The 24,952-nt window shown below is 41.0% G+C and overlaps 1 protein-coding gene across 1 annotated transcript; it reads left to right on the top strand.

The window, feature by feature from the left end:
- The first annotated feature begins 3,034 nt into the window (after positions 1–3,034).
- On the top strand, positions 3,035–3,481 carry LOC147443327 (SCARECROW-LIKE protein 7-like). Its single transcript, XM_086529839.1, has one exon. The coding sequence runs from the start codon at positions 3,035–3,037 to the stop codon at positions 3,479–3,481; it is 447 nt and encodes a 148-aa protein (XP_086385965.1).
- Positions 3,482–24,952: the final 21,471 nt, after the last annotated feature.

The following is a 24,952-nucleotide window of genomic DNA, read 5'->3' as shown; positions in this document are numbered from 1 at the left end:
GCTGTTCCTTGAACCAAATGTAAGAAAGCAAAGCTAACAAACTATCATCATTTTTAAAAAAAAAGATTTTACTAAAAAAACTAGCCCCTCTAACACTAGAGGAAAAACATAAGCTCCCCTTCAACACTAGAGGGGATAAAAGTGGCGGGGGAAGGGCACATTCCTTACGGTATTATAAAAAATGTGGAGAATTGTGCCAACTCCACACCATACTGATGTATGGTTTTTTTTCCACAACACACCACCATTCTGTGCACGATGTTTGCACAAAAAACACTAGCATTTTGCACGTGCATGTTGCTGAATTGTACGGTTTACTGCAACAAATAATTCCATGTTGTCAATTAACGTAAAACTTCTGCATTGCCTTTTTAATTGAGAAACCATATTTCCTTTAGTGATGAAGGTTGCTCATCTATTATGCAGTACTATGATGTTGTTGATGAAAATCTAGGGATCAATTAACGTGTTCTCATGGAGGAAATTCGGTTGAAAAGCAAGCGATTGTATTGTTGTTTTGTGGACTTTAAGAAAGCCTTTGATATGATTCCACGTAACAATTTGTGGAGAAGGATGGAAGAACTCCAAGTGCCAAGTGAGTTTATGCTTGCGGTTTCTCGAATCTATGAGAAGGTGATTTGTCAATTGCGCATGGGAAGAGAAATTTCAGAAATTTTTGTAAGCACTATTGGGGTTAAACAAGGATGTCCATTGTCACCAAATCTCTTTGGTCTATGCATCGATCAATTGGAACAAATGGTACTTGACTTTATGCAAGAAGAAGGCATTGAAGAGGTCACTATTTGCAATGCGGTAATCATGCTTTTGTTGTATGCGGATGATGTATTGCTTCTAGCACACACTTTAGAAGATGCACAAAAGCTTATGGTTGTCCTAGAGAACTTTTGCTTGCATAGTGGGCTGATTGTAAATGAATCCAAAACGAAGGTTATGCTTGTGAAAACCAACCATAAGGAGAAGCCATGCATTGTGTACAACAATGAGACACTTGAAGTTGTTGAGAGCTTTAAGTACCTTGGCCTTGAGGTTCCATCCAATCACAAGTGGCATGAATGTGCTATGCGTCTTTTGGAAGCAGGAAAGAGATCATATTATGCATTTGAGAACATGTGTAATGCGGGAAACATCAAGTGTTGGGTTCTCAAGAAGTATCTTTTTGATGCATTGGTGACACCGGTTCTTCTTTATGGAGTTGAAGTGTGGGGCGGGAGCATCTCAAAGTCTACTTGGAAAGAGTTTGAGAATGTCCAAAAGCGTTTTCTTACAAACTTTCTCCAAGTTAAGACACAAACACCATATATGCTCCTACTTCTTGAGTCGGGATCTCTTCCAATTGAGGTTATAGGCATGGAAAGGGTTGTGGAGTACATGATAAAGATGCGTCAAAACCCCTCACATCGACTTCCTACAATTGCATGGGAAGCAAGCAAAAAAGTTCAAAAGACGCATAAAAGCAAGATCTTGAGCACGGGATGGATGCAAGACATAAAGAAGTGGTTTGGGAGATGGGATGCATTACACTTGCTACATGATGCTTCAATTGACTCTCAAGTGAATGAAGCTTTTCTACAACGCCAATGTATTACGGCTTGGGAGAAATCCGGTGGGTCACGCTTCATACATTATATTGCCCCCAACTACAAAACCATGTTCTTCGCTGAGAGAGGAAACCGTACTCACACTTACATGCTTGAGCCTATTCCCTTGTCCGCGATACGCACTATTGCAGCGATTCGGCTTAGCTCCCATTTCCTGCGATGCGAGATAGGGCGTTGGGGCAATGGAGAAGAGTCAAATCGATTGTGCACATTATGCTCACTGCAAGTTCGAGAGTCTGAGTACCACACACTACTAGAGTGCTCAGCTTTTGGTCACATCCGAACATGCTTCTCTCACATTTTCAGCCATAACTTAGACCTACACACTTTCCTCTCCCAGCCAAAGTGTGGGCTCTCCATTGCGACTCTCATCACTACAATTTTGGAGCATCGAAAGTCACTCATCAGCCATACACATACTACATCACATGTAACTTTGGTCCCATAGGTCATATTTGACCTCTGAGGACGATAATAAAATCTATCTCTCTCTCTCTCTCTCTCTCTCTCTCTCTCTCTCTCTCTCTCTCTCTCTCTCTCGTTCAATAGCTCCTCAACGGCTAGATGTTTAAGGTCTCTTGGGATAGTTTCTTACGACGTTAACAGTCTCTTAGACTAACAATATCATCGTGAATTTTATGTTTTTGACTATATTAGCATCTTGCGATTTTTTGCGGGCTACACTTTCTCTCTCTCTCTCTCTCTCTCTCTCTCTCTCTCTCTCTCTCTCTCTCTCTCTCTCTCTCTCTCTCTCTCTCTCTCTCTCTCTCGTTCAACTCCTCATCGGCAAGGTCTTTAAGGTCTCTTGGGATAGTTTCCTACGATGTTAAAACTCTCTTAGACTAACATTATCACTGTAATTTTATTTTTTTTGTCTACAGTAGCATCTCTCTCTCTCTCTCTCTCTCTCTCTCTCTCTCTCTCTCTCTCTCTCTCTCTCTCTCTCTCTCTCTCTCTCTCTCTCGTTCAACAGCTCCTCGGCGGCTAGATGTTTAAGGTCTCTTGGGATAGTCTCTTACGACGTTAGACTACCAATATCATCGTGTGTGTTTTTTTTGGTCTATATTAGACTAACAATATCACTGTAATTTTTTTTTTTGTCTACAGTAGCATCTCTCTCTCTCTCTCTCTCTCTCTCTCTCTCTCTCTCTCTCTCTCTCTCTCTCTCTCTCAACTGCTCGTCGGCTAGGTCTTTAAGGTCTCTTGGGATAGTTTCCTACGACGATAAAACTCTCTTCTTCTTTCTCTCTCTCTCTCTCTCTCTCTCTCTCTCTCTCTCTCTCTCTCTCTCTCTCTCTCTCTCTCTCTCTCTCTCTCTCTCTCTCTCTCTTTTTGGCACTGGGCATGTTTGACATTGGATGTTTAAATGAAATGAAAAGTGTACAATATAAATGTACACTTTGAGTCATGCCGACATGTTCCGGGTCGAAGAAGGGGAGGTTGTCATTGTGAACTTCATGCTGGAGCTCTGTAATCTCCTAGATGGCGCTGCTAAAACTACTGTTTTTCATACCCTTCATGTGGCGGCCAAGCTCTGTCCCCGTGTTGTTACAGTGGCAGAGATGGATACTCAGCTCAATGTGGGGCCCTTTCAGAAGCACTTTGTGAGTGCGTTGCATTTCTTCTCGGCCATGTTCGATTCACTAGAGGCAGGCATGAACAGAGACTCTATGCATAGGCTTTGTATGGAGCAGTGGTTACTTGGAGAGCGAATTTACACCATGGTTGGCGGGCAGGATGAGGGGCCGTGGCGGCGCCGCCTACAAACGCACGCGGACTGGAGAACGGCTCTGCAAGCAGCCAATTTCCAACCGCGGCCGCTAAGCCATTATGCAGTCAGCCAGGCACGCATTCTGCTCTGACGATTTTGTGAGAGCTTCACCTTGAATGAGTCTCTCTCTCTCTCTCTCTCTCTCTCTCTCTCTCTCTCTCTCTCTCTCTCTCTCTCTCTCTCTCTCTCTCTCTCTCTCTCTCTCTCTCTCTCTCTCTGTGCAGCCATGCTACTGCCGTGCGGGGTATACCACCTCCCATGGGAGCACATGCAAGGCCAGGCAATTGAAACGCAAGGTAAAGAATTGCAGCCAGCGTGCATATTTATGACATCGCTTGCCATGCATCTGCGAGCTAGAGGACCTCTCTCTCTCTCTCTCTTTCTCTCTCTCTCTCTCTCTCTCTCTCTCTCTCTCTCTCTCTCTCTCTCTCTCTCTCTCTCTCGGCAGTCCGTCAGTTGTGGCTTGACCTGTAGAGAAGCGCTGCAGTGTGGAGGTGGCATGGTCGAAAGCCTCAGGGCTGCTGTTGTTGAGGTGCTGGGGGTGGTATTCCAGGACGAGGAGCCAGCAATTGAAACGCAGAACGTAGCTCTCTCTCTCTCTCTCTCTCTCTCTCTCTTCATACATTACACCACCTATATTGCCCCCAACTACCAAAACCATGTTCTTCGCTGAGAGAGGAAACCGTACTCACACTTACATGCTTGAGCCTATTCCCTTGTCCGCGATACGCACTATTGCAGCGATTCGGCTTAGCTCCCATTTCCTTCGATGCGAGATAGGGCGTTGGGGCAATGGAGAAGAGTCAAATCGATTGTGCACATTATGCTCACTGCAAGTTCGAGAGTTTGAGTACCACACACTACTAGAGTGCTCAGCTTTTGGTCACATCCGAACTTGCTTCTCTCACATTTTCAGCCATAACTTAGACCTACACACTTTCCTCTCCCAGCCAAAGTGTGGGCTCTCCATTGCGACTCTCATCACTACAATTTTGGAGCATCGAGAGTCACTCATCAGCCATACACATACTACATCACATGTAACTTTGGTCCCATAGGTCATATTTGACCTCCGAGGACGATAATAAAATCTCTCTCTCTCTCTCTCTCTCTCTCTCTCTCTCTCTCTCTCTCTCTCTCTCTCTGCAGTAGCATGCCTCTCTGTCTCTCTCACCGGCAGTAGGATGGAAAAAAAAAACAAGTACATGTTCTCTTCTCCGCTCTGTTTTCTGCTCTACGTCATCAATTGCTCTCTCTCTCTCTCTCTCTCTCTCTCTCTCTCTCTCTCTCTCTCTCTCTCTCTCCTCGTGTGTGCGCGCGCTGCTATAAAAGGTGGTGGCCTCTTGCTTTTCTGCATATTTTTAGCGTTAGCGTTACGAGTTTTTAGCTTTACTTTAGGGGTTCTTTTTACGGGTTCTTAGTTTTAATTTTCCAAGTTCTCTCTCCAATGAAGATGAGCCAAGTGGACTGGCTCTCCTTTCAAGGTTTCTAAAATTGCTCTTACATAATCAAGGTAAAAATTCATGTTGAGATCCATTGTCAAGGGAGGGGTGTGTGCGCGCATGCGTGTGTGTGTGTGTGGGGTCCTTCTGGTAGGCCATTTTGAACCACTAGTTCGAGGAGTACACAAATTGACCTTGAAGGTTTCAACATGTTTCCAAAATGATGGATAATTTTGATAATTTGCTAATTGTAAATGAAAATGGATAAGCATCCGCATTTTTAAAAGATTGAGATGGACCATTTCATCACAATATAAAAGATGAGGTCAAGTCAAGGTTGAAAGAGATAGAAGAAGAAGCGACGTGTTGAACGGAGTCGTAACTCCCCTCCTCCCCCCTCTTGTCTACACACACGCACACGCACACGCACACACAGCAGAGCTCGCTCTCTCTCTCTCTCTCTCTCTCTCTCACACACACACACACAGACACACACATGTTTCGGGTGTGGGTGATGGCGGCCATCAAAAGCTTCCGGCCAGTGACAATCCTCATTTCAACGGCCCTTCTGGTGGCATATATGGAATGCTTCAACTTCCACAGCCTGCTACATGCAAATGAGGTGCGCAGAGAGAGAGAGAGAGAGAGAGAGAGAGAGATTCGTACTTAATAAATTTGGGTGATGCTTGCATGAGAGAGAGAGAGAGAGAGAGAGAGAGATATGGCATGCAAAGGTTGACAATCAATGACCTAAAGGCATCGAGAGTCTAGTGGCGTGCCTAATTGTTGTAGATTCTTGGTGTCTCAAAAGTGGATCAAAGAGACATGAAATGACTTAAGAAGTGGCCATGGAATGAATCTACACTAGGATAGGTTGCATGCATTTGTAAGGCAAACAAGTATATCATACTTAGAACTAGGTCTCACAAAGATCCGGAGGGTAATGATTTTTGCTAGACCAACATAAAACATCATGATTTTGTTTTCGACACACCAGAGGGTCCACAGGGGGAGGTGCTTATCCCTTCCAAATATTAGCCATGCTACATGGTCGAGCAAGGGCCACGTACCATCGGACAAGAGCCACGTGTAGGCATCACCACGGCCACCTAATTGATACACCACATGCTGGGAACGACGGATAGAACTTGTAGCAACCAGCTAAGAACCTCCTCCTCGGGTGACCCACCGCAGGAGGAGGATGCACGCAAGTGTCCAAGGGCAAGAGCCCTAACAACGTGAACACCAAGTGAACACAAGGTGTCTTTCTAGAGTGTGACCCAATAGGGGATTTGAACCCACAACCCGTAAGTTGAGAGGCCAAATCCTTACCGTTAGACCAACTCTTATAAAACATCATGATTTTATAAGCAACAAACGAGGCTTAGACTTTTTACCTTGCATCCACACTACCACCTAATGAATATGAGTTGCTAGTACCATTTGTGAATATTTCAATCTTTATGTCATATTACCGGGAGTGAGCAACTATCCAGTGTTCGGGAAACTCTTTTTTCCTAAGCGGTCGGGTTTCCTCCTTGTACATATGCAAACTGGAAATACTAGTAGAAATTTCCAATTTTTAAAATTTTTGAACTGTTTTTTAATATATTTTCCAGTTTGTTTCTTTTACCGTCATTTACAACCAGCTAATCTTGATTTTCAATCGGCTAAAGGCTAAGTTGAGGCACGCCTTTCTCGAACGCTGCAACTACCTTTCCTTAACCTGTTTTCCCTCCAACCTCAATGGAGTATTAGAAGAGATTTTCTGACTCGTTGACCTTGTTCTTTAAGAAAACCAACTTAGCCTCTCTAGCACAATTGAGTAAAGATGCAACACCAGTCTTGAGTGCTGGGAGGTGGACGACTACTCTGACGTGTTTGCATCGAGGAGGGGGCCTCATTGGCGGCCCGTCTAGGGGTTGTCCCCGCCCATCTTAGAGGTTGCGATGGACCTGCATGCCACAAAGGATCTCATGGCGAGCATGGTCTTCGGACTGTGGACAAGGGAGCTGCCCTGGCTGGCAATGGGTCCTCCAAGCCCTCTCAAGACTGGCTTTGTTTTTTCCACAAGGGCCTGGCGATGGCCCTGCTTCTACCAGGAGAAAATCAGCCCGCCAAGTTATGGTTAGAATTGACGGGACGGGGTTTTTTTTCCTACTGCTGCATGGAGAGACTACTGGTTCGGGGATGTGGAGCGGCCTGATTCTTGCCTTGCAAGGGTGGATGCGGTTGCATGTATGCTATGGTCTTGTGGTAACCGCTATCAGTTCGGTGGGCATATTGGTGTTTTGTCTCCCTTGATGTGGCTTTGTCAGATTTCATGGATCTATCCTTGTGTGGTTGTGTGTCTCCGATGATCTCGATCGGAGATGGTTTTAGGCAGCATGGTCTTGGACACCATTGAAGACGGTGGCAGTGTCTTCCATGGTGGTGGCATTCAAGATGCCGGTGCTTGTATCAAACGATAGCTTCGGTTTCGACAGTTCATGACTCTTGGATGTTTGGTCATGTGTGACTGTGGTGGCTTTGGTTCATTGGTCTTTTAGGGCACTGTTTCCTCTGTGGGAGAGGGTCAACAGTGGTGGCAACCTAAATGGTCATTATCGGCTTTATGTATCTAGTTGTATGGGTTTGTGGCTTCCCTTCTGTTAAAAGCCATGGTTTGTGGACTTGGTTAGGATGGTACTCGCTGCATTTGTGGCTCGTTGTGGGCACAAGTTTATTGTAATTTTTTGGTTTTTACTTAATATATACACTCACGATATGTGAGTTTGGTAAAAGAAAGACTTGCATGAATTGGCTAAACCAAATATTCCGTGATTCGGATGGCTAGATCAGTTTATAGAGACCTTCCATTTAAGTGTGCATATGCATAAAATAGTAGTAGAATGGGAAACCTCTTAGGAAGGTGCTTCCCCCATGCCACTTCAACTAGTGTCGAAGCCATGGTGTAATCGTTGTTCTCCCATGCAATATGTTACGGAGACGCTTTGTAGATGATCTTTTAGTTCGTGATGTTCCTTCTTTTCAAGATTTTATGTACTTGAAGTCGAGTTCTTAAGGTGGAGAAATTTATTCTAAGGAATTTTGTCTAACTTAACTATACCACAAATAGTGATTGTTGTTCCTTTTTAGACCTTAAGATTTTCGGATTCCCTTGGGATTGGAAGTCGAATATCTATGATAAACGCCTTAAACCAAAATATGTCGGTCTAAATATCATCCGTATGCCTCACATTTCTTCAAACATGTCTTTCAGCTAAGTACGGTGTCATTTTCTCTCAATTATTTAGATTTTCTCGTCTTTGTTCTAGTAAATCTTCTTTTGTTGTTCAGTCGTGCTATTTTATTTCTTTACTCGTTGAGAAAGGATATCCATTCAAAAGAATCATAAAAATTGTTGTTCCATTTTTGCATCGTAGTAAGTTTATTTTCAATGTTTCTTCCTTCGGAATGTTCAAGATAATCAATAGTAAATTCAATAAAAGTGGGGAGCTTAAAAGGCCATTTATTGTTTGACTTAGTAACACAATATTTTGATATTTTGATCTCTAGCACTTGTAGTATTTTTTGCTCTAGCTTGACAAATGGCACCCTTTATCATGGTTGAGTATGACCACCACCTCCGGAGGGTGATAGAAACTCAGCATGTTGGTTCTATAGAGTACGTTCAAGGCATGAATGACCTCTTTACAAACCTGCACCTACTCTTGGGCACTAAAGATGTGAGTAGGGATGTCATAGCTATTTTCCAAGTTATGCATGATAAAAGTGATAATCTTATTCTTCATCTTTGGACAAGCAACAAAGTTGAGGTCACATATTGTCAATTTTGGATCTTTGTTCTTCTTTGGTTATTTTTAGCCTCTTCTTTGTAGGTTTCTAGTAGTATTCACATTAGGACTTACGAATTCATTCCATAAGTTGTTGTGTGGAGTCTGATCTCTAGGAGTAAGTCTTTGAGATGTCTTATCCTTTTTAGTTTCATGTAAGTGGTTGACACACATGGGCTAGGTACCTCAAGAACCTACTATGCCATTTCACTTGACCCACAAACCTCATGATATGGCCCAATAAAATACCCCTCTTAACAGCAAAAGCACACTTGGCAAGGTTCTATGAGAGCCTTCCTTCTTTGCATCTCTCAAACCACAATCTCAAATGCTTGAGATAATCCTCCTTGTTACCCAAGACATTGAAATCATCCAAAAATACTTTCTTGAAGGTAGTCAAGTAGGGACCAAACACTTCCATAACCCACTTTTGAAGAGTCATTCTTCAATCCAAAGTTCATCATTGTGGAAGCATACACTCCCCATTGATTTATGCAGGTTGTTTTATCCTTGTCCTTGAGAACCATCTTGATCTAATTATATCCACTAAACTATCCAAAAAACTAAACATTTCCTCCCCAGCTATTGCATCCAGCATGGTGTCACAATATGCTAAAGGAAACGGATCAGTAATTATGGCAGCAGTCAGTTTCTTGTAGTCCACACATACCCTAATTTTGTCATTCTTCTTTGGAACTACCACAATTGGTGACAGCCAAGTTAGCTTATCCACATGGTAAATAAAGCCAATTTCCAGCCCAAAAAAGGAAAAACACCTATTTGGCATAATTGAGGTTCATCCTGTACATCTGCTACTTCACTAGCACTGCGTCTGTTTTCAAAGTTATGGTGTGTTGTCATACAGTTGAATTTGCTCCTTTCATATCAATATATGACCAAGAAAAATCAAATACATCCCTACATTCCAATAGAAAAGATTTCAATGCTTTCTTGAAGATATCCAGTACACTGGATACCTTCATTAGTCCCCCAAATTCATATCTTCCCGTTCATCTTCTTTGACTTTGGAACTCTTAGACATTTGTTCTTCAAACATCCTCTCTGCATGTTTGATGGCCTCAATTGCTTCCTTTTCTTCCTCCAATCTCTTCACTTTGGCTATTTTCTCTGTTTTCTTCATGATTTCTTTCAATTCCAATTCAGTAATTGTTTCTATTTTTCAACTTTATCTACAATCTTTTGCACATCAACCTCAAAGATTGGAACTATTGTTCTATTTCTTTGAAGAAACTCCTCTTCTTCATCTTCCTCAATACCTTGCCCCATATTAATGTCTTTGCATACAAAGATCTGAAGCCAGGTGGAATAGTCTTCTTTGGCATCCTCATGCTTTTCTTCTTATGTTTGATCACAATTGTATCTGCACCCCATAAGTGCTTTAATTTAGCTTCCCTAAGCCATGGCCTTTCCATAATCATTAGGTAAGAACATGTTTATTCTTCCAACTTTATGACAACAAAATTGACCGCAAAAGGGTAGTTTTGCTACACTTATTGTCTGATTTTTGAGAATCCCCAAAGGTTGTAACCTTCTTTGTTCAGCCACTTTACATGGAAAGGTGTTGGTTCCCACTTCATGAGATTCAACCTCTTGCAAACTGATTCAAGGAGAATATTCGCTCATGAACCTCCATCCACCAATACATCTGAGAGGTACACCTTCCAATGGATATATTTATCACATGCACTTTGTAATCCACATCTACTAGAGCTACATCTCCACAATTAATCTAGGTTAAGGCACTGAAACTGCTTTCCCCCTTCTGATTCCCCTGCTTGACTTTGATTAGATTTGTCAAATTTTTTTAAAAAATATGACTAAAACCAGGGAGTAACTTCAGTAGTTGCCCACCTTTCGTGAGATGGGTGCTTCCAATAAGGCTTCAAAAAGATCATCTGATAACCCTTTATCAAGTACCTCCTTGGACCTAGTTGGCTCTGCTTGAAAATTTGAACTTTCAGGTTTTGAAGGTCTCCAACCTAGATTTTCCCACAGTATCCGCATTTTCCCTGGTGGCCATGGACTAGGATTCCCAGTCAATGGGTCCTTTAAGGTCAGCCCCTTGCTCTTCCTGTTTTTTTTTTCAACTTCCCCTTTGACCTAGTGATGACTAGGCGTTCCACCTCCAGAGGTTTCTCCAACACCTCTTCAATTTTAATGCATGTAGGGGAATCACATTGAAAGCAATGTAAGGTATACCTCCTCCTTTTAGCACTCTTGTATGGACTATGTAAGGGTTGTGCTTCCAACTTTCTTTTGTTGATTGAATCTACTCCAGCTCCACTCCTAAGGGAATCTCTTCCAAGAGTATTGCATTGACTTGAGCAGGTGCCTTCATTCTTCCATCATTGGATGGACCAGCTCCTAAATTTGCAGGTGTATAGTTTACTATTGGAATGACCATCTCATTTCTTTTAAGACCCCTAACCAAATCTTGTATTGGGCTTCCCAATCAATGGCTCCTTTAAGGTCATTCCCTTGCTCTTCTTGTTTTTCTTTCAGCTTCCCCTTTGACCTAGTGATAACTAGGCTTTCCACCTCCAAAGGTTTCTCCAACACCTCCTCAATTTTACTGCATGTAAGGCAATCACATCTCTATGATCACTTAAACTTCATGGATATCATCTCCTGAATCTCCCCCTGATCTCTGAATTTGGGCATCCAACCAAGCATCACATCTTCTCTTCTGAAATTTGGTGCCATAAGTGGTGATTGGTGGCTGGTCCCTTGAACCACTCATGCATTTCTTCTTGTACTACTACTTCTATGAACCCTTACATATTCAATGACCTACCTTTCATAGTAGAAAGATAGGTATTCAGGAGCATTGCACGCCCAAAAGGCACAAAAAGGCTGGCCCTGTACTGATTAATTCTCAGGGAAATGTTCAGTCTCAGGTCATCTGGGAGTAAGTCAACTTATACATCCAAAAAAGCAATGTTATACTCCTCCCTTTCTTCTTCTTCAATCACCCAATCAGGAAACTGCTTCAAAAACTCATCAGTTTCAATCTCCATCAACCCCCATCAATCCCATTGCCCAATTGTCCAACTGAATACTCTCCACAATTAGCAAGATCACCAAGTGGTACTAGGGGTGGGGGGGATTGCCAAAAGATACATACACGTCTACTCTAAGTGCACCAGTCACAAAATTTACAAATACATGCTTTTCAGGTCAAGGAAAGAGGAATCAGGAAATAAACAATTAATTACACAGCAACTAAAAACGGACTACTTAAGAACACCATGAATACACAGTACATAGAGCGCAAAACTCTCGCTTCTTCTTCATTGAGGATATCCAAAATGATACAACTCCTCGGGATAACACCCACCGATGATCTGAAAAGGTTTCACCCTTTTGCTTTACAAAATTATTGAGTAAAGCTTAAACCTACAAATACTTGACTAAAAGTAAGCAAGGTGCTAAGTTTAGCTTCAACAAAAATCCTATAGCGATGGCCTATGTGGGTCCAAACATTACAAGCCATCTCTCTCCATTTTAGCTCACACTACAAAAAATGTTAGTGGCACAAGCTAGCTCCAGGGTGCTACCCTACACTGTATATCTCTCAAGTTACTCTCTTATGTCTGTAACCAAAAAGGCCCTTTGTAGCATTGTTGATCCCTTAAGGCATGGGATGTGCTTGAGAATTTTTGTACATTCTTCTGCTGAGTCAATATAACATCTCCACTCACAATTGTGAGTATGGCAGAAAAAAAAACAATGTTCAATAGCTAATATCCCTATTGAATCTATTAAACGATGTATGTGTCCATAGTAGTGTTGATGCCAATTTTGTTTTTTTACTAGAATTTCCTTTTCTTTTTCTTTTTGGCGATACTCACAATTGTGATTGATATATCTTAGAAATGAATGTACAAAAGGGCTCAAGCATAGCATGTGCCTCGAGGACCCAATCGTACAAAAGGAATACCTTTACTTTTTCATACCTACCTACACAGTTTTGCTTCAAATGTGGATCAATCTATTTTACAAAGCCCATAATTAGCATTTATTGGGAATCCAATGTCGGAGAGTGTTTTTGTCCACTCCTCAAAGTCCTTGTTTTTTTCCAATCAAGAGAATCCATTCCTTGTTGTCCTGTATGATTTCTTCTAACTTGGCTATCTCAAGGTTTCTTTTGAATACTCAAAGGTTTCTTGCTTTCCAGGCTTGTTTGAGATACCAAAAGCGAACTAACTATATGCATACTAGGATGGTTTGATTTTTGAAAGCCTTTCCTCCAAGAAGTCTTTTGCAGCCCTCTTGTGGCTCGACAGTCTTTGAATATATGGAGGGTCTTTAATTGCCTCTTTACATCCTAGACACATGTATGAGCATATCCCTCAGACTTTTACCTTGATCGAGCCTTGATCCCAATTGTTATTTCCCCCCAAAGCACCTTCCATAGGAAGCTCTTATATATGTTAGGCCATGGAGGATCCGAGATGTTACGTTGCAACCGCTGTCCACTTAGCTCAAGCCATAAAAGCCTTCACTATTGGAGAGTACCAATCTGCTTTGTAGATTAGCTTGATGTATATTCCCTTCATTTGAGGTGGGAAAAATTATTGTTATTGGGACAATGCAAGACTTTTCAATCAAATTCTTCCTAATAATGGCATTGAAAGCTTGCTTAAATCTTCTACCACTCTATTGATCAGTAATCTTTCATATCCGTGGCGGTTGTATTGGGAATCCAGCTAGTCAAATTCTTTCCAGGTTAGGCTTCGTCTATCCCAAAACTAAGTTAAATGTATTAATCCTTTGTTTTCAACTTTTTTTTACTTATTTCGCTCCTTAACGGGTTAGAAGAGCACCTCCCGCTTTAGAAATCAAGGGCAACCAACCTTGTCCAGTGATCTTGCTTTTAAAATATCTTTTGCATAACATTTAGCTAGAAGCAAATGCAAATTAACCGCTTAGTTTCACTCCATTAATAAAAAGAGATAGATTACGACATGGGATTTGATGGACAAGGTAACGCTTTGCTCCTATCTCAGAGGCCTGTGGAAAGGGGCAGGAGTGCATGACAAACTACTAGTACCACTCTGGGAAAATGTGAAACTAAGCGGCATCACAGGCGAGCGTGTGCTTAAGTGTCCCAAAGCATTAGAAGCACTTGAATGGGGGGGAGGCAATCAGAAACTCAAGAAATCCATCACCACTTGGGCCTCTATCTCACTAAGATTGGAGGTATATCAGTTAAGCCCTTATGGAGAGAAATAGCTAAGAATCTTAACAACAAAGGATCAATGCACTTAGGTTTGGGTATTTGGGGTTGAGTAGACTAGAGTATTATATACAAAAATGCCCATTTATGGGGGGAGAATTGTCACATCACAATAGAATTTTCATCCATGATGGACAAAATCTAGCTCCATTCGGATGTTCTTCAAAAATGCTTGCCCCTCTTGGATGGCTAGAGGATCTTGTCCAAGAAAGTGTCCAATGCTTTCAATGAAGTGTGAACCAGAGCAAAGTTATGAAGAGATGGACTTAGTAATTAAAGACTTGGAGGTGCTAAATGTGTACATGCTCTGTTATCACTTGAAGAGTTAAGAGACATAACAAGACATCCATTCTTGATGACAAAGAGAGAGTTGTTGCATTAACCTTGAGAAAATGCGTATACATAGGCCTCTTATACAGAAAGAGGTGCCATTTTGGAATATATCATATATCGATACATTATTGTGCAGGTGGATATTACACATGGTTTCACATGGGCCATCGCATACCCCTTGTGAGCATGGAACTCCTACATAGTTGGAGGAGGTTCAAACATTGCTAGCTTACAAAAACACACTTGTGAAAATTAGTGCACATCATTTTTTATCTTTTTGTTTTCATACTATGTCGTAAAGTTTAGTATTATATAGCATATTGTTCAATACTCTTCTCTCTCTCTCTCTCTCTCTCTCTCTCTAAAAATCACTATTTACAAGGTGATCAACATGTCATAAGCCTTCTCACCCAAATTTATGTCTCACCGAGTAATACAATCCTCCAAAACTTTTCCTTTCATGATATGCTAAGGGATAAAAGTCTTAGCCAAAGTGATTTTATCAAAATCCCAGTAATTTTTTGCATTCCAAATAAACCATATTGCACCATCACATGTAACTTAGCAAGACGTTTTCCTTAAAACCTTGGACTTACTCGTTTATTCATAATGGCCCACAAAGCTCATTTGTATGTGTGTGTGTGTATGAGAGAGAGAGAGAGAGAGAGAGAGAGAGAGAGAGTGATATAATTATATTACTTATCTACAAAAGAACAATTTTACATCTTTAAAAGACGCATAACTCCCAACCTTAAGATAATGAAATCATAGGTGCATTCCAATTTTTCTATATATCAAGAAGTTAAAATTACAAAAGTAGATGTTGTTGGTCTTCATCTTTAATGGCAAACAATAGTTTCCCTGAGCGTGTTTAAAAAAGGATAGAACTCTCAGGTGCATTCATATTAACCAAACAATCAAGCAATTAGCTTTGACTATGTTTAATAGGTGTCACGGAGCCTATCAATTGTAATCCATGCCAAACCAAACAACACCTAAACTAACTACTAGCACATATTTTTTTTGACCTAGAGTGTTATACGTAAAACCTACTTTGTTTATGATAAGTCAATGACTCCGTCTAGATGCATGTTGAGGTTTCAACTTTTTTTTCAAGTATCTTTTGCATTTCATCTTTTTTTCATCATATAGACGAACAAAAAATGTTGCAACTGTAAGAAATCTAAGAAATCTAAACATATCTAGCTGTTAAAACCCACAACACTCATATTCTTGGCCAAGAAAATCAAAGTTCTTTTGTCCAAAACCTTTGAATTTAGAATGTTTCAAGTCAAATGATGTGACATTTTGTTTGTGTGTGTGTGTGTGTGTGCGCGCGCGCATGCGTGCACACGTATGCATGCAAATGCCAATACCACATGGGTGATACATGAATGCTAAATATATGTATGAAAGTATGTGTGTGTGAGTCTAGATACGTGCATCCACATGTGCACCTTGGCCCAAGCACCGTACTCAATGAGGTATTAGGCCCATTGAATATGGATCCACCACATCCGTATGATGAGTATTGAAGTAAAGCTTGATGCCCGGTAGTGGTTATCTCAAGTAACAACCTTAGTGAAAGTGTTGCTTAGTTTCTCTCAAACTATCTTTAGGAACAAACATTTTTTCTATGTACTCTAGTAGGAGTTTTAAGGTTTTATGAGCCAGTATTCTAGTATTCTAGTACATGTGTTTTCAATTAGAAGAAGTCCTTCTTGAATGAAAGCCATTAACCCCCCCCCCCCCCCCAAAAAAATCTCGGAAAAATAAAAATCGTTTCAAGACATCTTAAGTACATAAGTGAATAGTGAGTTTAGGAAATGAAAAGACAAATGAAAATAAAAAGTCAAAATACTATTTATGTCCATATAAACAGAGGTGGTCAAGTGCACGTTAGTACGTTTGTGTTCCTCTTCTCCTTTATTTTCCCTTGGTGTTTTCTTTTCTTTAAAGTGTCCTTAGAGTGTTTTGCACTATGTAGGTAGTGAATATATATCTTTTGAAGCCATATTGGTAACTCCTACATCCTAAAACCAATCTTGTCAAAAGACAATAATGATTGTGTGTAAGAATTACATCAGAGATAGATTCCACACCGCCTGCCTACCTTAAAGGATTTACTAACAATGGATAGTAGTGGTTGCATATTTGAACATCAGAGAAAGATTCAACACCACTTGCCTACCTCCTTAGAGGATTTACTAGCAATGGACACAGAGATCCCTTTTTTATAAAGTGTACTCAAGAGTCATTGTTTTGGCTAACTCAAAGTGTATATGTGTGTGTGTGTTTTTAGAATTATTATAGTACTTATTCTTAGAAGAATACTTTTACATATTCAAAATACACGTGACTCTTGACCTCAAGGCAGTGAGTACAAAACTTCTTTTGTATTGTAAAATGTTATACTTCAAAGTAAGATTGGTGGGTCCATTCCAATTTTCCTATACATCAAAAACATAAAATAGACAAGGTGAAGTCTCACGATGGCCTGCATTGGAGGAGATTACATCGATGAGCAGTACAGTAGTCATAAGAGCTTCTTTGCAATCTCATGTGCTATACACAATTTTATGGAAAAGATTAGATTGCAGATTGAATTTCTTCTCAATTGATCACTAGCACAGTCACACCAGCTTATTGCAATCTATGCAAGTTTGATCGAAGGGGAAAAAAAAATAGTATTTGGCCTACCAGACAGACATTCATGCTTTCACCTCAAATGGGGAGAATGCGGAAATGTCGTGACTTCATAAACTCTCGAGAGAAGTCTTGCACCATAATCAAAGATGAAGAGTTTCGTACAAGGTTTTACACTTAGCATAATTGTATGGTACATTTTCCTGGTTGTGGACCCCATAGTACACAGAAACTTCTGCTTGCAAATGGTGTGTTTGGTTCTTCCATCACACATGAATAAAAAACCTGCTGAGGGATGCAGTTTCAACCCATATAGATCCTGTCAATTGCAAGAAATGCATGGGAGGCTAGCCATCCAAGGCATTCTCATGATGATCCGATGTTGCACATTGTGGCTTTTAGAATCAGAAGGGTAGCAAAACAACTGCTCATGAGGCTCTGAACGGCCAATCTTGGGATTTTCATCAAAGCACCATAGCACCTAGAAGAAACCTGATTGGCAAATCTCAATCTCTCTCTCTCTCTCTCTCTCTCTCTCTCTCTCTCTCTCTCTCTCTCTCTCTAATCAGAACCTTGGACTTCCAAATTAGAAAAAAGCTACTTCGATCTCAAGCGCAGAGATGTTTTGACATTACATTTTGATTAAGAAAATTGTATATGTAAATCTACCGGGATCAAAAGCACATAGCCGCTCTCCTAATTAGTTTTTAATGTTGCATTTCAGTTAAGAAAATAAAAAATAATGTCTGTGTACTCTATGTGTGTGTGTGTGTGTGTGTGTGTGTGTGTGTGTGTGTGTGTGTGTGTGTGTGTGTGTGTGTGTGTGTGTGTGAGAGAGAGAGAGAGAGAGAGAGAGAGAGCATGTAGCAGCAAACCTGCAAAAAGAACATTGCATGATGTAACAAAAAACTTGAGCTACAGATCAAAGAACATCGTCTCCAGTCTAATTAGCACGTTGAATATCTCTTACCTTGAATTAGTATGCACAGTGACTTGAGGATCCCTCAAGCTCGTAAGAGTTACTCTAGCTTAGCACTCTTGCTACGTCGACATTGTTGATAACAGCTTCTTGACGATATTGCTGGTTGCAGTGGAAAAACTGTGAAAGACAGACAGCTATGGATGAAGGAGAGGTGAATTAGCCTGCCTGATGCAGTGCAATCGGTACTCGGAGCTGACTTGTATCAATGTGGGTGTCTACGTGCTAGCTATGCAAAGATTACCACCAATAAAGACCAACCTGAGGCTGCGGCCATAGCTATGGTGGTGGACTCTAGAGTACAAAGTCTTTAATGCATAGCCGCACCACCTGTTGATGTTGAGTCTTTGTCTTCTTGTGAGGTCGATAACAAAATGTGCAGTCATGTTGACAAGAGGCCTACAGTTCGTAGGCGGGTGCGCTAGCGCACACACACACAACGTTGGAAGGGAGCCAGCCATCACGTGTACGTGCCTGCTATGAGCATGCCTTCACTGCTTGCCTTAACCACGCGCATTTAATACAAAGACCCACAAACCATGCCATCAAAAAGACCTAACAATATCAAAGCCCTTCGCTTTCAACTTAAGAGCAGACGTGTTCTCAATCTAGCGTCTCTACATTGACAGACTAGAATTTGCACGATTTCTCCACCCACCCTCCTATGGCCTTTTGCAAGCCAAAAAGTTAGATGTCATTGGTCTTCATCTTCAATGTTGAATAGTGGTTGAGCTAAACGCATTTAAGAAAGGATAGAACTCTTACCTATATCCATGTTTTAAAAAATCAAGTTATTAGTTTTGAACGTTGTTGCGTGCATTTTGAACACCATGTTTTTTGTAGATTTGTACATATGGACATGAATTTGTGCATCAAAGGGGTGTGTAAGCTTTCTTTTTGTGGGCTTTTTAGCTTTCTTTAACAAGAACATGTACATGTACTACAAGTCGCTAGTGTAACGCCAACTATCGAGTTGTGTTGAGTGCTCGTAAGTGAGTTTTTTGAAGTGTCACTTCTATATAACAAAAAATTATGTACAAACATAAAAAGGTTCAGCCAAATATCAAAATTTTGCAAGTCTTTGCTCATTCTACCTCCTCCATGCTTTTTGATGCACTTGTTTGCCCTCGATTAGTCTTGGCTACATGTAGTCGTGCTAGGGCAGCTTGCTATTCGTGCAAATTTTGCACATAGAGATGCATAGATTTGCAAGTTGTGGTCTTTAGAACTTTTGTTGTAGGAACAATATAGAGAATTTTTGAGTCTTGAAAGCATCCCTTTTGGAGTTATGGTTTGGGAGATACATTCTATTACCCACACGGTACAGGATATGGTATCCCTTAGGTAGTTTGGTGTAGGGTAAGTTGTGGAAGCTTGCTTGTTTTGTGGTGTGTATACACTTCAAAATTGTGGTTTTGAAGAATCATTTGGTAAAGGGAGAATCTCTTTTCCTCAAGTGCATTCGTTGGCGTGTGTTGTAAATTCATGTTAGGGCAGGTGCTTCCTAGTTTTGATGGTAGTCTTTTGGGTGGGCATGTGCTTGTAAATTTCCAAAGGATCAGTTGCCTTTGAGTTGTGGTCTTTTGGGAGATCGTTTGTTACGGCTTGTGGTGATGATGTTGTGTCTCAAATGCTATTGGGAGACACGGGTATAGAGGTGCTGCCCCTTTCTTTGTTTTCCCAATGTTTAACAGGTGTGTTGAGCCTATCATTTGGTATCCATGTCAAGCTTAAAAACACTTAGACCAACTACTATCCTAAGCAATACATATCTTTTGTGATCGGGAGTGTTAGGTGTAAAACCCACTTTACTTACTACAAGCCATCAGAAGGTAGTGACTCTCTCCGGATGCATGTTGATATTCCAACTATCTCTTTAAGTATTCATTGCATTTCATATTTTTTGGTCATACACACCCACAAAAAGCTATTGCAATAGTAAGAAATCTAAACATATGTGACCGGAAAAACCCACGCTACTCATGTTTTTTGCCAAGAAAAATGAAGTCTTTTGTCCAAAACCTTTGAATTTTAAATGCAAGTCAACTGATTGACAGTTTTGTGCATGTGTTTGTGTGCATGCACGTGCATGTCATTAATGCGTGGGCAATACATGAATGTTAAATATATGTATGACAATGTGTGTGTGTGTGTGTGTGTGTGTGTGTGTGTGTGTGAAAGAGAGAGAGAGAGAGAGAGAGAGAGAGAGAGAGAGAGAGAGTTGATCTTGCTAAGTGGAGGTTTATCTCAACCATTTTGCATAATGCTTTTATTGTTCATATGTAGCTTAGAAGGTTTTTTTAAATTTGAGTTGTAGAATGAAAAAAACACTAGACTTGATGTGCAGACATCTTTGACCAAAAGGGCTTTCTTCTTGGTGTTCTATCACAAGAGCAGAGGACACCTATTGTTGGACATTGCATGGACCCTGAAAGTTGGATCTTGTATTGAGGGCCAAGCTGGAAGTTGGTGTCTTCTTAGCACCATACTTTTGATGATCTGTTTAACACAAGGCCTTGTCTTATTGCTTATAGTACCTTATGACTTCTTTACAAAACAATGTTTACATGATACTATAACAATAGCTCCTCAGCTAGGCAGTTTTAATATAGGCTTCTCTGGAGTTTTATTTTCCCTTCAACTCAAGTTGGCAACAATGACACCTAACCATGGCTTGGATGATGGTCTTGATTGTGATGGTTGCCAACTTTATCTAGGGTCACAAGGCTTACTAGCGATTGCAACGCTCCAAACTCTGAGTCTTCCAAACCCGCATTTACTCACAAGCATTTGTGGCATAATCTCTGCAATAGTTTATCAGCGTATTCCATATTTTGCAACACTCCTAGTTGACACTGTGAAACATACTTTCGATCTAGTAGTGCTTCCCATATGTCGCAGCATGTGCCGGATTTTTCAAAGCATTAGAGCTAAAGCCAAACGATGTATGACTCAAGAGTCGACAGAGAGGGATGTTGATCTCAACCTCCAATGGGAGTGCAAGACATGCTTCAAAAGAAATGGAGTGTTTTTCAAATTTTGTGAGCTTTGTAAACAAGCTAGGGCATAGATCCAGTATACAACTTTCTCAATGTAATAGTGTATTTCACAAGCTTAGACATATATCGTATATGCTTTTAGGAAGATTTTTCCCACAACTGATTCAAAATGCACATGTTTATAGAGAGTTTTGGTTTGATTTACTTCAATGGAAAAACTATGCAGGTGCCCTCTCTCTCTCTCTCTCTCTCTCTCCCCCGCCCCCCCCCCCCCCCCCCCCCCCCCCCCCCCCCCCCCGCCCCCCCCACAAAACCTCTTTTGGTAATCCATTTTGGCCCAAAATTTATCTTAAGTCACTCCAAAGCCTTTGGTGGTGGCTTGTAGATAGGGAGGTATATGGGGCAAGAGTGAAACTTTTCTTGTTGTTTTCTCTTCAGTAGTGTGCATGTATGATCAATCTAATGTGTGTGCAAGGCTTCATATCCTTTGACAAACTTGCATGGTCTTCAAAGTCTAGGGTTCATTGGTTAATGTGATGAACATGGCAAAGAGATTTGAGTTTGGGTCATGCTATACATCTCATCATGCCCTCAATGTAGTAAGCTTCTTGTCTTTTGGAACTACTTCACAGGTTTCAACTACCATGTATCAACAATTAATGTAAATGAAATGGGAGAAATTTGCATTTTGTGATGTCTATATTAACACTCTCTCTCTCTCTCTCTCTCTCTCTCTCTCTCTCTCTCTCTCTCTCTCTCTCTCACACACACACACACACACACACACACACATGACAAATTCATTGTCTTAAGTGTGTAAGGATCTCATTCACTCAACAAACAAACAAAACAACATGGTATCATAGAGGTCAACTATCATAGAGATGATCTTGGGATGTGTAGTTTGTTTTTTATTTCTCTTGGTTTTCTTTCTGATGGTGGGGTTGTGGTCTTGCCTTCTTGTTTGCCAACAATTTCGATCCATTTTGGCATGCTTTCTTTGTCTCATCTCCATCCATATATGGTCTTGTGCCATCCATATATTGTCTTGTGCCATTTATTTTGGGAAGATTCCTTTGCCATACTCCTTGCCTCGGTCTCCTTTGCTCTCATTTTTGTTGTTTCTCGTGTCAATATGGAGCTCTTGGTAGCTCCTGGCCTTTGTAGGTGCACTATTGCCAACTTGATATCGTAATGCATATGCAAAGAAATAGGATATAGTCCCTCTTATCTCATGAATTCAGCCTCCAATTGGAACTTATATTGCATTATCTTGCCATTTACATGTGTATGAGACAAACATGAATTATGGGCTAGAGTGTGTGTGTGTGTGTGTGTGTGTGTGTGTGTGTGTGTGTGTGTGTGTGTGTGTGTGTCTATCTAAGAGCGAGAGAGCTCACAACTACAACATTGCATACCAACACATGCACACACACATTATTTGTGTGTAAACTATTTGTGTGTCTCTATGTGTGGATGTGTGTATGTGTGTACTAAGAAAATGGAAAATGTGAAATTTTTCATTTTCAAAGAGTTGTATGTGTGCAAAAAGTTGACCTCTCCTATCGACACTCATTATGTAGCTTGAATGACTGCCACAAAATCCTATTTTATTGGGCCTTGACTCCTTATTACAAAACACCTTATGGGCCTTTGACTTTAATGACCTAATGGAATTTTATGTGGCAAAATTATTGATGCTTACATAGACTTGCCTGAAATATTCTCTCTCTCTCTCTCTCTCTCTCTCTCTCTCTCTCTCTCTCTCTCTCTCTCTATTGATTGATCACATCAATGTGCTACTTAAGAATTTGTTTGAGCAAACCATAGCATCAAAAACTTCCCCCATTCATACCAGTCTTGCCACTATCAATGGGTTGGCACGAAGACAATCCAAGCAATTGACAATAGTTGCTTCACCCTAGCCAAAATTAAAGGCTTCCCTCTCAACTTTTGAGCCCCAAGAATTCAAGAACCATTTGATGCCCACATCTTGCACATAGCTGTGGATCCTCTTGCTACAATATGGTCTCAAGATTGTAAGTGGTTGTAGTCTCACATGTGCCTTTCTTACTACCACCTTAGACCAAGATGACAGTTTGAGAGTGCTCAAAATCTACCATGAGCAATGACAACACTGCAAGATGCAGATGTCTAGGGGCCTGTATAAGATGCATGCACAACATGCAAGAAAGCCAGCTAGCCAAAGCTGAAAGAGAGAGAGAGAGAGAGAGAGGTAAATCAAGCACACAGAGAGACACAAAAATGTAAAGAGAAATCCAGTGAGAGAGAGAGAGAGAGAGAGATACTAAAGTTATAGCGGCTTCTCTTTTTTTTTGAGCAAGTTGAAATCTAAAAGCAGGGTGCTTGAAGGCCTTTACAAAAGAAGTTGACATTTGTAGACAATGATAGTTCTATGCTGGACTAGCTTGGTGAAAGAAGTAGGAGAGAAAGTAGCTCAACCCTGTAACCTATCATGGATGCCATGAAAGTCTTTGGAGGTCTCCAAGCTTCATTAAATTGAGTTGTGGAGAAGGTGCAACAGGACAAAGGAGAGCTCATTTTAAAATAAGAGAGTGAGACATGTGCTCGGTGTCCCTTGTGGGCCCCTTCAAGATTCAAAACAAAGAAAAGGTGGAGGAAAAGGGGGGGGGGGGGGGGGGGGGGGGGCTCAAACAAGCATTGGGGAAAAAGAGAAGGACAAGACAGGATTTGGTGACACATTCCCCCTTCTCTCCTTTGGTCATTATCTTATGGTACATATATAAAAGGGAACATAAGATATAATCAAATGAAGAAGTCTCATCCTAGACCCAACCCTATATTTTGCTCTCCCTTCATGTGCCCTCCTCCTTCCACTTACCTTGGCCTATGCTTTGACACCCATTCTCACTACACACATACAAGTGCACTAAATATCCTTTGCAATATCTCTTTAATCATGCACGTGTTGTATTTTCAAAAGCCTTGAAGTTGATGATGGTGAGAGCATTAAGAAGGGGAAGAGATAGCTGCTTGGAAAATGGGGTGCATGAAAATAGAAGAAATTTTTTCTAGAATGTTTGATTAGAAAATTTGATGGCTTAAAACTTTCCTTTTTCTTTCCAATGTGTGAACAACCAAAGCCCAAGTCTCTTTGATCTCTCTCTCTCTCTCTCTCTCTCTCTCTCTCTCTCTCTCTCCACTCTAAAGCGTCTTTTACATTGAGTCCCATTATCTAAACTCATTACAAACCGGTCTACCAGTCGATGGAGGACCAGGCTTGCATTCCTATTTTCCTTTCTTTTGTAGGGTGCTTTTGGATTCCATCCTACCAATTTATAACACAATTGCAAAATCTAGCAATGATGCAAGAGAGAAGTCCCAAAAGCTAGGGATAAACTACAATTCCATCCATGAATGCCCTTTTTATTGCTTTTTTTTTTAAATGACTATGTGCTTGGACATTTTCTCTTTGTCCCTTGAATCAAAGCTTTCTCTCATTGAAAATCAATTGCTGCTCTAACATCACAGCATACAAGCCAACATCACTACAAATGGTGTCCTATGAGTACCAATAGATTGCCTGATGACATGTTGAATTTTGTGCAAGATCAAAAGAATTTTTATCTCAACTTGGTAATAGATTACGTCAGGATTTTAGGATAGCATTCTACGTCCTATTGTGTTGGGTCCATCATCATTTTTGTTAAGTACTACATCCCTCCATGGTTGACAATGAGGAAGGGTGTTGGGTATAGGCGCATGTGCCTTGCCCGGCCGCCCAGAGTCTGGGCGCCCACTGACTTGTATACCTTATACATAGCATAAGTGTATAGGGGGCTGCTCACTCTTTGAATCTCCCCACCCATATCTGCGTGTCGTGTGTTTCCTTCTCTCTCTCACTCTCCGTCTGTGGTGCTCCTCGATCCCCTTCAATTGGTATTAGAGCGACAGGTGTGAGAGCGTAGATGGACGGCTTCGCGGTGAACTCGTCGGCTATGGCGGAGAGGTCACAGATCTAAGCAAAGAAATAGAGGAGGTTGTGGGCATCCATACAGAGGCTTGCAGGAGAGCTCTCAGGAGCT

Source organism: Adiantum capillus-veneris, chromosome 14 (genome assembly GCF_014529385.1).
Source record: "Adiantum capillus-veneris isolate H3 chromosome 14, ASM1452938v2, whole genome shotgun sequence".
Taxonomy (NCBI): Eukaryota; Viridiplantae; Streptophyta; class Polypodiopsida; order Polypodiales; family Pteridaceae; genus Adiantum; species Adiantum capillus-veneris.
This window is presented reverse-complemented; position numbering and strand designations above follow the sequence as displayed.